Raw genomic sequence first — 13,284 nt, forward strand, 5'->3', positions numbered from 1 at the left:
GGGATCGGGATGGTCTAGATCAGGGGTGTCTAACCCATGGCCCAATAAACGTATAAACAAAACCGACAAATTATTTATTATTTATTTATTTATTTCAACAGCATAAACCTCAAAAAAGAAGTTTCACAAAGCTTTAAACCTTTATACATATCTTATGTTTTAATAGAAAGGAAATATTTTCAAATACTTGAAATGTGTGAATGAGGAAGGAATACTAAATAAAACTGGAGTTGTGATTCGAAGAATTATAGCCCCAAATTCGGGGAAACAAGAGAAAGGCCAAAAGATAAAAAGAAGTGAGAAAGGTTGGAAAATTAAGGATCAATATTTGCATAACAGAAGGTCTATTTAACCTTTCTCACTACTTTTTACTTTTGGCCTTTCTCTTGTTTCCCCGAATTTGGGGCTATAATTCTTCGAATCACAACTCCAGTTATTTTTAGTATTCCTTCCTCATTCACACATTTCAAGTATTTGAAAATATTTCCTTTCTATTAAAACATAAGATATGTATAAAGGTTTAAAGCTTTGTGAAACTTCTTTTTTGAGGTTTATGCTGTTGAAATAAATAAATAAATAATAAATAATTTGTCGGTTTTGTTTATACGTTTATTGGGCCATGGGTTAGACACCCCTGATCTAGACCATCCCGATCCCAGGAAATTCAAATGGTTGAAGCCCTACTGTACGAGTATTTTGGAATTACAACAGCTATAATTATTAGTATCAACATATCTAGGAAGTTTTATGAATTTTAAGTATATGATGTAACAAAAATTGTTTCTCTTGTTACTACAGTCCCACTAAAATACCATCTCAGTACTATGTAAATCATTACATAACAGGATCCAGTTTTCCTTTGTAATTGAATACATCAAAAAGAGTAGACAATAGCATCTTCATTTATTGTAATTAACTTTGTATATGTAAACTGTTTCTGTAATATTTTGTATATTAAGTCTTTTGCTTATAATTTACTTGATTTTGACAATAAAAAGTCCTATCTGCAAGTGAATTTTATTTTGTACAATGTATGTTATAAGATTTTGTAACAATATTGGGAAATATAAAAATGTTACTTGACAATGAATCATTTATTTTATTCGACATCTCTATACCAGTAAAGCATGATTATCAAAGAATTTCTTCCTAATACAGTGACAACAGGTAATTTTACGATGTAATTTGTATTTATACAACATAAATCTTTAGCTTAATGCAGCAATTGTAATAATTAAACTATTTTTATGAAAAAAGAAGTTTCACAAAGCTTTAAACCTTTATACATATCTTATGTTTTAATAGAAAGGAAATATTTTCAAATACTTGAAATGTGTGAATGAGGAAGGAATACTAAATAAAACTGGAGTTGTGATTCGAAGAATTATAGCCCCAAATTCGGGGAAACAAGAGAAAGGCCAAAAGATAAAAAGAAGTGAGAAAGGTTGGAAAATTAAGGATCAATATTTGCATAACAGAAGGTCTATTTAACCTTTCTCACTTCTTTATATTTTGACCTTTCTCTCCATTCCCCGAATTTGGGTCTATAATTCTTTGAATCCCAACTCTAGTTTTATTTAATATTCCTTTCAGCATTGCAAGATTTGGCTACCTTTTTTCAGTTTGGCATAAAAATAGTCCAATTCTGCATGTGTGAGAATGGAAAGAGAAGAGGATGGCCTATTTAGTACGAGTCATCCATCTCTGTGGATAGGCCTTGTGTTATAGGTGGCATTGATTAGAGCCATAATGTTGAAAATGCCAAAATTATGCAAGTGCATAAGGATGTTAAATGTAAAAAAAAATTGAAGTCATAAAATGTATGTTTCTACAGCTGAAAAACAGTTTTGAATACCGAAAACATACATTTAAATTATTAAACACAATTTACAAAAAATTAAAACTCAGTTTTAATATTAAAAACTGACAATAATCTACTGGTGACTGTTTCCTGGCTTCACCACTGTTAGGCTCACAGTTTTGATACTTGGAGTTGGACTTCAATCTTTATCAATTGTAATATAGTTATTGTTTATATTTTCCTTTATTTATAAAAAACTTGTAAAATTGAAATTAATTCTTTAATAAAAAGGTAAAATAACTCACTAGGTTACAAATTTTCTGGAATAACAAAATGATGTAAACATAAGCCGTATTGTTTTAAGAGCCAAAGTAAGCTTTTGGTGGTTAAAGCATTATGGCTTGCACATAAATTCAACTTCAAAATACAGCCACTTACAGTGCCACAATTGCTAAAATATCTTTTTGAAGCAGAAAACATTGTGTTTAGAATTCATTTCTTCAATGTACTTAGAGAAAAATGGCATTTACAATGTTATGGCATTGCACACTTCATTTATCATCATGTTACAGCAAATCATCCATTCTGATTCAGTTTAAAATGGGTTTCATGAATTGTTAACACACTTTGAAGCACTATATTTTTGTTCTTCAATCTCAGAACATATTTTCTGGTTTTCATACTTATGTCAGAAGGTGGCAATTTTGCAATGATTTTTCTTTTGTAAGATTTTCATTTCCTAAGTACAGTATTTCTTAATGTTGGACATTTAATCAACGTTAAATCTTAACAATTGGTAAAAAGTTCCAGGTCAACATGGTAGCAAGAATTTTATACTTTATGGTTTGAATTGTATTAAAACAGAAATAGGACATTACCTGGTTTCACTTCCATTGCTTTTTTGCTGGGTTCCTGATAAAGTATTCAATATTCAACCACTTGTTATCTTCATAATCAAACAAGCAGCAGGATACATTCTTTCTGATAGGTGCTCCTGTGATTTATTAAAATATTTGAAACAAATTTTGGGATTCATCAAAACATTGACTTTTGAAGAGTTAACAAAATAAGTATGCATGCTATATAGTTAGTTAAAATATACAGTTTGAACACTTTTCTAGTTGCTAATTGATTGTTTTAAGTAGAAACATTACTGATAACTAGCTTTGATTAGTAATTAATGCTTATGAACTATCATTCTTACTAAATAAACTTAGCATATTTCTAATTTGATAAAATCACATATAAAAATATTTAATTTCAAAATACTTTATTAACTTCCAATGGAAAAATTTTCAGCCCTACAGTTACATTTAAAACCTTCAATATACAGTAGTTTTAAAAACAACAACATAAGCAATTTTCTTCTTGGAAATCAACAGCAACTTAGATAAAAGTTATAAATACAGCTGCATCTTAATGCATGCAAATTTAGACTCTAAGATTGTAAGATTGATCTGTATTCTGGCTGGTACGGTAATCCTTTGTAAAGGAGATTGGTCAAATTCATTACAGTATTATTTAAGGATAATGAAAAATGAAATCCAATCTTTGAGTTTATGATTTGTATACTTGATACAAACCAATTAACACATCTACTTGCAGATATTTTTATAATATCCTTAAAATTTTACTTAAAACAATTTAAAATTGTATATGGCATAAGTAGTAATAATAATAATAATAATAATAATAATAAAAAAACAATGTACAAAGTACACTCGTCAATCAGCTAAAATATTTACAAAATAAAATAATACTGTTTAAAATTGCAGTTGTTCACAAAATATATTTAAGTACATTTTGTCTTATAAATTACACTGACCAATAACTTCTACTTTTAATTTTCAGTTTCTTTCACTTTAAGAATATGATCTTGTTTCAATTTATTCTGACAATTTACCATATCATCTAGAGCGATATGCAATGCAGAAACTTTCTCATGAGAAGGTCCTAGTTTACCTGCCAAATCATCAATGGCAGCATGTAGAGCTTGCAGTTTGATCCCAACATTTGTCATTGTGGAGGGAAACATACTATGTTCATTATAACATCCGTGAGATCCATTGACAAGACTCGACACAGGTATTGTTCCAAACATTTGAGGAAGTGTGGCATTTAAAGGTGATGCACAATGGAGAGGATGCATGTAGGCAGAAAAGGATTTATGATCAGAATTATTAGCACAAAGAGTAGATAATTCATTTTGAATAGAATTTTTGCTAGTTACAGCTTGGTTTGAGGTACCCATTGTAATGTTAGACTCAGAAGTATTTGAATAAAGTGACGATTGTGTATTTGCTGTAATTTGATGTGGAACAGCACAATAATTTTTACATTTCGATGAAGCCTTTGACTGATTTTTTTTTCGTTTATTTACTTGTGCATTTCTATGAGTTTCATTATTGATTTGTGGATATTGTGCAGAAGGAACCATTGTTGGAGGTATTAAAGAATATTCTCTTGGTTGTAGAGAAGGAATGATAGCGCCATGTTTTTCTCGTTGATGACGATGCATATTTCCTCTGAGTGTAAATGAACTACCACATGCTGTACATTTATGTGCTTTATTATTCTGATGAATTGCCATATGGGCACGAAGATTATGAGCTCGGGAGAGACCTTTACCACATATATTGCAAGAGAAGGGTTTGACTTCAGCATGAGATACCATGTGCATTTTTAATGTCTGTGGCTGTGCAAATGTTTTTCCACACTGCTCACATTTGAAATGCCGTACTGCACTATGAATTAATGTATGACGTTCCATGTTTGCTTTCAGTGAGAAATGTCTTCCACATGTTGGACACATGAATGGTTTAATGAGGCTATGAGTTATGCTGTGTGCTTTTAAATGATGATCCTTTAAGAATTTCATCCCGCATACATCACATGAAAATCTCCGAATACGAGTATGAATAAGCATATGATCTCGTAACTGACTAGGATACTGGAATATACGTTCACAGACTTCACAGCTTAAATGTCGATGATGCATTTTATTAACCATGTCTTCCAAATGGAAAATTGTTTATTTCCACTCCATCTGAAAGAAAATTGTTTCAAATTTAAAAAATGAAATTAATTAAAAATTAAACAAAACTCTTAATTAAAAATTTAAATATAAAATCTGTAAATAAAAGAACCATATAGTCTAAGAAAATATACATGATGTTTTCTTTCTACATTTTAAATAATTTTAACTTTTCTTAACAAAATTAAATCATTTTACATTATTCTCAATATAATTCATTTTGCTTATGTAAGTGGACACAGCAGAATTTTTAGAAATGAGAGGGCTGACTTCCTTCTGAAGGACTCGCTTCAACCTCCATATGCAGTATCTTTAAATATATGCATCATGAAATGTCACTAGAGAACTGTTTCTAAACAAAGGATGTTGGACTTGTGGTACAATGAATTTGTTAACTCAAGCAGAGCTAGTGTGACTAGAATTTCTTTCTTTGAAATCTTTGAAATATCACTTTCCTACTATATTTCAGACAGCAAAAAATTATTTTTCACCAATTTCAAACTAACCCAATTCCTCACCAGCCATAGGAAGTTTCATGCTTACATGAACAGATTTAAGCTAAGACATACGGATTTGTTTCTATACTGTTGATGGTTGGCAGGATGTCGACCACATTATTTTTCACTGCTCCAACATGCAAAAAGAAAGAAAACATTTTCGCTAGAAGCTTGGGGAAAACTTGGCCAATTCCCCACAGTTCTCTTGCAAATTCCAGATTATCTTTTCTAGTTTTTGCACACTTTGTCAATTATTATTCCTTCTCATAATGTTCTCTTATGTTATGAATTTATGTAGTGCATTTAATTTTTGCATTCAGCTATATGTATGTTGCTTTGCATATCAGTGTTTCATGTTTGTTAACTTACTGCCATGTAATGCTGTGTCAGAAACAAGGAGAAATATGCTTTAAATAAAAAAAATCTCTCATTATCTTACAAAATATATATACAATATTATATCATTCAATTCTAAGAAAACTAAAAATTTTAGAATAAAGCATCAGGAATCAAGTAGACTGAACTTTAATATATTAGTTAGTTTTTCCAAAGGAATAAATTTCAAAAGTAAAATTACTTATACTACAATAGTAACTTAAACATTATATGATACTTGACAAAAATTTTGTTACTTGTTCAAAGTTTTATAACATAAATACTTACTAGGAGACTAAAAGACAATTTTATCTTATCTCAAACAAAAGTAATTTAGAATAACATTTGTGTGTAAAAATGTTTAAACAATTTTATATGATAAATATAGTAAATATAGCTACTAGAAATTAAAATTTGTTTTCAAAAATTATTCATCCAAAAGAAAAAATTAATTGAAACATCTAAAGCAAAAAAATATAGTAATTTATAACTTCTCAATCTTTCTTATTTTTGCAAATATCACAAATATAATTAGCATATTGTGTATATATAAAAGCATCCCATTCACACAACTAACTAAACTTAACCATTTGATTTTATTTTCTCACGGAGAAAATGTTAGAATGCCATAATATACCAAGGCTTCACTGTGTTGTTTCAGTTAGCACTGTTTTCAATATTGTGTTGTTAAACAATTAATACCAAAATTTCATTTTGAGTTGTAAAATTCCCATTTGCATTGTGTGATGTTGCTAGCAATCACTGATTCTTAACTAGGCAACATTGAGCATTATGCTGAGAATAGCCTTCCTTGAACATTCTCTTTAAAATATGGATATACAGATGACATAAAAATAGTATTATTAATGTCATCAATATCATTATTATTATTAGTTTATTTCACTGAAATATGTTTTAGCAATTCACTTTTAAATCTTCATACAGATGTAGCTTATAATAAAATTTTAACATTGAGTAAGTTTATAATATTTTTGCACTCATTGCATCTGTAGTGCAATACTGATAATTTGAAAATTTGTTGTATTTAATAGTTTTAATAGTTACTATAACATTCAGGCTAAAAACTGAGCTGTGAAGGTTTGTGCTGGGGTGCTGAGATATAGTAGCATAATTAGAACAACATTAGGAGAGACCAGAATTAGAATGTGTAAACTTATATACACTCTTGAACCAGTGTGGATATAGACACAATGTGGATGAAGATTAAACTTTCAGATATTGTATATACAGTAATACCTCGACTTACACGAACCCAGAGTTACGCGAGTTTCAAATCTCGTCAAATCGTCTTTTGTTTGAGCGCCAGGCAACTATTGATTACTCACTCCCCCACACTATTGTTCAGCTTACATGTTCGGACGTGTCACATGGAATCGACGCATAGCTACAATTTATTTTGTGTTATTTATTTCTGTGTATTTTATATCTATGGAGACTTGAGAGACTATGTGGTGATTTCTTGTAACCATGAATAAATCAAAAGACGAGATAAGATTAACGAGAACATTTATTAGCTTACCTACCTCCAACTTGGATTTTACACAAATTGCGAAATTATACCCAACTTACGTGAATTCGACTTACGCGGTTATCGTTCGGTCCCACCTATCACGTAAGTTCGGGGTATTACTGTACATTTGTGTAAGTGCAATTAACACATTCAAATTATTTTCCTATGCTTGTTTGATTTTTTGTTTTATTTATTTAATTACAAAGTTACAACAGGATATAAGTAATGATACACTGTAGTCGATGTGGCAGGGCATGATCTAGCCCAGCTGAAAAATTGGCAAGGGCCCTGGACACAAGCAAGCTAGTCCAGAAAACCCAAAAACAACACAAAATATGAAGAGGGAAAAATATTGATCAGATGAGAGTGGCGATGCTCAATGTTGGTACAATGTATGCAAGCCGCAAGTTTGTTGCAGCGGCCCTGCGGAGGCAACGCATCGACATCTGCACACTACAAGAGACCAGATGAAGCGGGGAAAAGGCCTGTGACATGGAGCAAGAGCAGAGGAAACATGGCTACAAGCTGATCTACTTTGGCAGCCCTTGCATCTGCAGTGGCGTAGGCATTGCCATCTCAGAATGAATTCGTAATGCCATTCAGTCAGTCCACTGATACGATGACTGTCTTATGAAGATTGTCATCGTGACACCACACCAGACTATCCATACTTTTACCACTTATGACCACAACTGGGTGACCACAGACTGAGAAGGATGCATTCTGGCAGCTGCTCGATGACCAGATTTGAGACGTGCCAGCTACAGACTTCAATGGCCATGTTGGTGAGACTGCTGAAGGAAGCCAATGTCATGGTGGCAGGGACTTTGGTTGACGCAGTGATGATGGTGAACGTGTGCTTAACTTTGCTGATTCCCATGATCTTGTCCTCACCAACACCTGGTTCAAGAAATGAATGTCGCAATGGCCCACTTTCTACAGTAGAGACACAAAGTCACAGATCAACTATGTCTTAGTTTGACGACATGACCTACACTCCATCATTGATGCGAAGGTCGTGCCATACAAGATGGTGGCAGCACAACACCAACCCATCATTGCAACACTTCGCATCAACCTGCCAAAACTGCCCGACGAAGATCACACTGGTCCACCACACATCAAGTGGTGGAGACTAGGTGGCAGTGAGGCAGAGACCATAACACATATTCATCTCCCAGCTATGACAGCTGTTGAGGAGACTTGGCAGAAGACAAGATGGTCTATCCCAGGAGCTGCCCGGTTGATACTTAGCTGAAGCTTTGTGTAGTGTGACAGTTGGCTCTGGACAGATGATGTCAAATCAAAAGTTCATGCAAAGAAGAAGCTCTACCACGCCTTCCTCAACAATAAGACTCCACAGAACTGGCAGATATATCGAGACGCCAGCTGTGATGCTAAAAAAGCTGTTGCTGCAGCCCAAGCGGCACACTATAAGAGAATCAACGAGCAGCTTGATGGGCAAGATGGTGAGTGTCTCCTCTGCCACCTTGCCAAAGTCGTAACTGGTGGACAAAGACATTGAGAAATTTCACTGCGTCAACAACAAATGTGGCAAGCTGATCATTGACAGACAAGTCATGATGGAGCAATGGCGGGGATACTTTGAGAAGATTTCCACCAAGGAGTTTCCTCACTTACGTATCATGGAACCCCCCACCATGGTTGGACCTGTGCAGCCAATTGCCGAGAAAGAGATCGCATGTGTGCTAAAGAGGATGAAGCCTGGCAGGGCATGTGGACCTAATGACATCACTATAGATCTTTGGAAGATGAAAGGTTGGAAGCCATCAAACTGGCTTGCTGCTTTCTTCAACCTGATCATCAAGGAAAAGAGGATGTCCACCGACAGGCAACAGAGTATGGAAACAGAAAGGCAGTCCAGCTGAGTGCTCAAACTACCACCCGATCAGACTTCTTTCGCACACTATGAAGTTGTTCAAGCGTGTTTAGACTGCTGGATCCGCAACCTTGTCAAGCTCACTGTAAACCAGGCCAGCTTTGTCAAGGGATGTGGCATGATAGATGCCATCCTCACTGCTCAACTCTTTGTTAAGAGGAATTATGAGAAGAGGATCCCACTGCGCATTGCCTTTCTTGATCTTGAGAAGACATTTGATCATCTGCCACATGAGCTTATCTGGGCTACTCTTCACCAACATCACATTCCTGAGGAACTTATCAGTTGTGTACAATTGCTCTACTGCAGTGGTTCCCAATTAGTTTTTCCTGCGTACCACTTCAAGAAAAAGCTCAAACTCACATACCCCTTATAGCAGAAATTCATATTAAACAATACAAATATTATAAATTTGAACGTAATTCTGTATGTCTGTCTGTTACCTTTTCACGTCTAAACCGCTAAACAGGTTTTAATAAAATTTGGCACAGAGATAGCTTACATGTTGGAAATGGACATAGGCTACATTTTACAGCAAGAAAATATCTTATTCCCACGAGAAAATTTGATATAATGCAGGCGAAGCTGTGGATAGACAGCAAGTGATAAATAGAATAAGTTTTTTTTTCTACATTTATTACCTTTAAAATACAATTCTAATAATAATGAAAATAACATAAGGTTATTTAATTTTAATGCAACAAATGTGCATGATTATTTTTGCACAACTTTGTAAAGTCTGGTTGCTTTTTGGTCAGCTTCAGTCTCGAGTCATCTTCCAGTTGAAGTCAGTGACGATGTTTAGTTTTCATGTTTGTCATGGCCGAAGTTGGAGTAAGCTCTCGCAGAGGTTGTGCAAAATGGTAGAAAATATTTTACTGTCGCTTCGCTGACATGATGATAATGATAATTGTACAATTAACACAAATTGTGTTAATTGTACAATTTTTCTTTCTTGTGCAAGAATTTCATTTAGGTATTGTCACAAATGCATTTTTTTTTAAAGCTGATTAACAGCAAACAATTTAAAGTTATAAATAAATGAATTTTTGCATTCCACATCGTGTTGTAAATTGCCGAATTTTTGATGGTCCACCCATTATTTTTTTGATTGCTTCATCTCATGCATTTAAATTTTAAATCAACCGATTTTAGATTGCCGCGCATACCCCTTCATGCAATTTCGCTTACCCCCAGGGGTACGTGTACCACTAATTGGGAACCATTGCTCTACTGCAATCCAACAAGCCGTATCCCTGGTATCACTGGGACCTCAAAACCATTCTGCATCTCCATTGGTATTCACCAGGGCTCTACTCTCTCCCCGCTTCTCTTCATCATTGTCATGGATGCCATCACATGAGACATCCAGTGACATGTACTGTATGCTGATGATGTGCTTCTTGCCCCGATTGACAGGACTGACCTGCAGCAGCTTGTTCAGATGGTGTAATCACCTTGCACAACACGGCCTCCGACTGACCTGGGGAAGATGGAGTACTTGACAACAGACTCAACTGAGCAAGGCACAATCGTTGTCGACGGCGTTGGCCTTCTCCAGACTGAGCACTTTAAATATCTTGGATCTGCGATCTCTGCTGACGGTGACTTGTGCCGTGAGGCGGTCGCACGCATCAATGTCGCCTGGCTGAAGTGGCAGTCAATTACAAGTGTGCTGTGCAACCGACGCTTCAAGGACTGACTCAAGTAAAAGATTTATCAAACAGTCGTCTGGTCTGTCGTGCTGTATGGTATCGGGTGCAGGCCAACTACAAAGGTCTTTGACTGCTGACTTGCTACTGTGGAGACCAGGATGCTGCATTGGATGAGTGCCATTATCAGACTCAAGACTACCCAACATTGACAGTAGAGCCCAATATGGCATTGCTAAGATCATCAAAAAAGCACTCAAGTGTAACCTGCGTCTCTATGGCCTATACTGCTGACGCCGATTCTACCATCCACATGGGCCTGTATTTGGAGGCACCTGGGTCTCGCCTGAGGGCTGCCCAAGGCAGCATTGGCTTGACATGCTACACCACGACCTGCGGGCCTACATCCAGATCAGGCCAAATGGCAATTCAAAATAAAATCCAGGTGTGCCGACCCTGCTGCCAAGCAGGATTAAGGCCAAAGAGAAGCAGACAAAGCTAAGGAAATCCCTCTCTGGTTATGTAAACTACTGATGAGTAACAACTACAATTTTACATAAACAAACAATATATGTAGCATTCAATATTAAAATAAACTGTTAATGAGTGTTTAACCTTTACTCAAGGTAAATAAACTAATTCAATATTCAAAATTTTTGTCTTTTTCATATTTAAAATTTACAGGTGATGGAGTATTATGCACCTCTGCTTTGACTCTAACTAATTCCTGCCATGCAGCCACATTGTTTGCAACAGCACTGCTAAACAGTACAGCACAGTCTCAAGAATTTTGTCAAATCATGAGACATGCTGGCTGAATGAGAGAGAGAATTCTCTGAGTGGGAGATGTGGTAGATGACACTGCACTGTTTAACAGTGTTGCTGCAAGAGTCCTGTGTCGTACACACAGTATCCCTAATAAATTGTTTTCATTTTGTATACTGTTTTGATCAGTGCTGGTTTTAATAAAATCATTAATTTTAATCATGTATAACAATTTATATAATACTCAACCAAATGATTGATATAATTAATTGGGCTATAAATTTGTTATTAATAATGATTAGATATTAAGTAATTTGGTATTTACAGGTAGATTTATCGAGCTTTGGAAAGTTTATTATAATTTATATAATTACTACATAATAAAAATTGACATTATTTCATGATATTTTTTTTCTTTAAAGGTGCTGTAGTCTGCAATGAATTTCACAAGCTGCTACTGAAACTCACTTGGTTTTATTTTTACAGGAAGAGTTACAATTCAGTATTGCAGATGTGTGATTTTTTCATCTTGCATTTTATTATTACTTCATCTATTTTTGCTACAGTCATGAGTGAAAAAGTACATACTTGCTGGAAAAATTACCAAAAAGTTGAAGAAAAGTATAACATTGGTTGTAGTCTAGCTCCTACAACTTTGAGAAGTATTTGAAATCATAAGAGAAAAATAAAACAAGCTGCAACAATTTTAGATGCTAAACTGATCTGCACAAGCAGTGTTCTGATGATGAAAATGCTGTATGTATGAATACAGAATCAAGTTGTGCACAGAAGTAAATGGTAATACACAGTGGTGATATTCAGCGGGTTCGCACAGGTTCGGCCGAACCCGTTGTTAACATTTTCAAAGTTTTCCGAACCCGTTGTTAAACACACGTAACATTTCTCAGTGGTTTTGTTTCTTTTAAAAAAATATATTAAAATATACGTACAGTGGTGCCTCGTACAACGTACTTAATCCGTTCCAGGTGCACGTCCGTTAAATGAAACGTCCGTTATACGAAACGCATTTTCCCATAGAAATACATGTTAAAACATATAATTCGTTCCGCAGCATAAAATAACCGTACTGTACCATAAAAAATGAAAATGCAGCAGACACCAATTTTGCCGGGTAGTCAGATGTTGTGAGGAGGAGGTGGAAGAACACTTTCTTTACACATTCATACAGCTACAGATTTTTTACACATTGTAGAAGGTCTCTTTTTATTGTTTTTTAATCTGAGTCAGATTCAGGAGAGGCTACTGGAACTTGCAGGGTCATCTCCTCTTGTTCCATCCTTTGTTTTTTGGCAGCTTGCTTTCTGAAAAACATGTCCAAGGTGGTCTGTTTCTCTCTCTTCTTCAACGCTTGTCGGAAATGATGGGCATGGGTGTCATTGTAGAGATCATTGATCCTGTTGGCCTCAGCTCTGTTTGGATAATGAGTGTTAGTAAACTCCTGAACCTCTCCTCATTCAACAAGGAAGTTTTTGTCAACTTTCACTCCTTCTGATGATGTCTTACTTTGTTTGAATTGAAATCACCTTTCTGTTTTTTAGAAGCCACAATTTGCACAACACTTGAATAAATGTAAATACACTGCACTGAGGTGATGTACGTAATAAACAAGGGAGTAAGCCGTATTCCAACGGGAGCTCTGTACTTCAGATATACTAATAATATATTGTAATGATACTAATATATTATAAAAATAGCAGATTGTCATTGG

The 13,284-nt window shown here is 34.7% G+C and overlaps 1 protein-coding gene across 1 annotated transcript in view; it reads right to left on the reverse strand.

The window, feature by feature from the left end:
- Positions 1–1,346: 1,346 nt before the first annotated feature.
- The window catches only part of LOC111614944 (zinc finger protein 652-like), a 24,946-nt gene continuing 13,008 nt past the window's right edge, over positions 1,347–13,284 (reverse strand). Inside the window, exon 2 of the mRNA XM_023356318.1 lies at positions 1,347–4,847. Coding sequence (XP_023212086.1) covers positions 3,642–4,811 — 1,170 coding nt within the window. The 5' untranslated portion in view covers positions 4,812–4,847 and the 3' untranslated portion in view covers positions 1,347–3,641. The remainder of the gene's footprint in view (positions 4,848–13,284) is intronic.

This window comes from Centruroides sculpturatus, unplaced genomic scaffold (genome assembly GCF_000671375.1).
Source record: "Centruroides sculpturatus isolate CEXI.00-Female unplaced genomic scaffold, Cexi_2.0 scaffold2096, whole genome shotgun sequence".
Lineage (NCBI taxonomy): Eukaryota > Metazoa > Arthropoda > Arachnida > Scorpiones > Buthidae > Centruroides > Centruroides sculpturatus.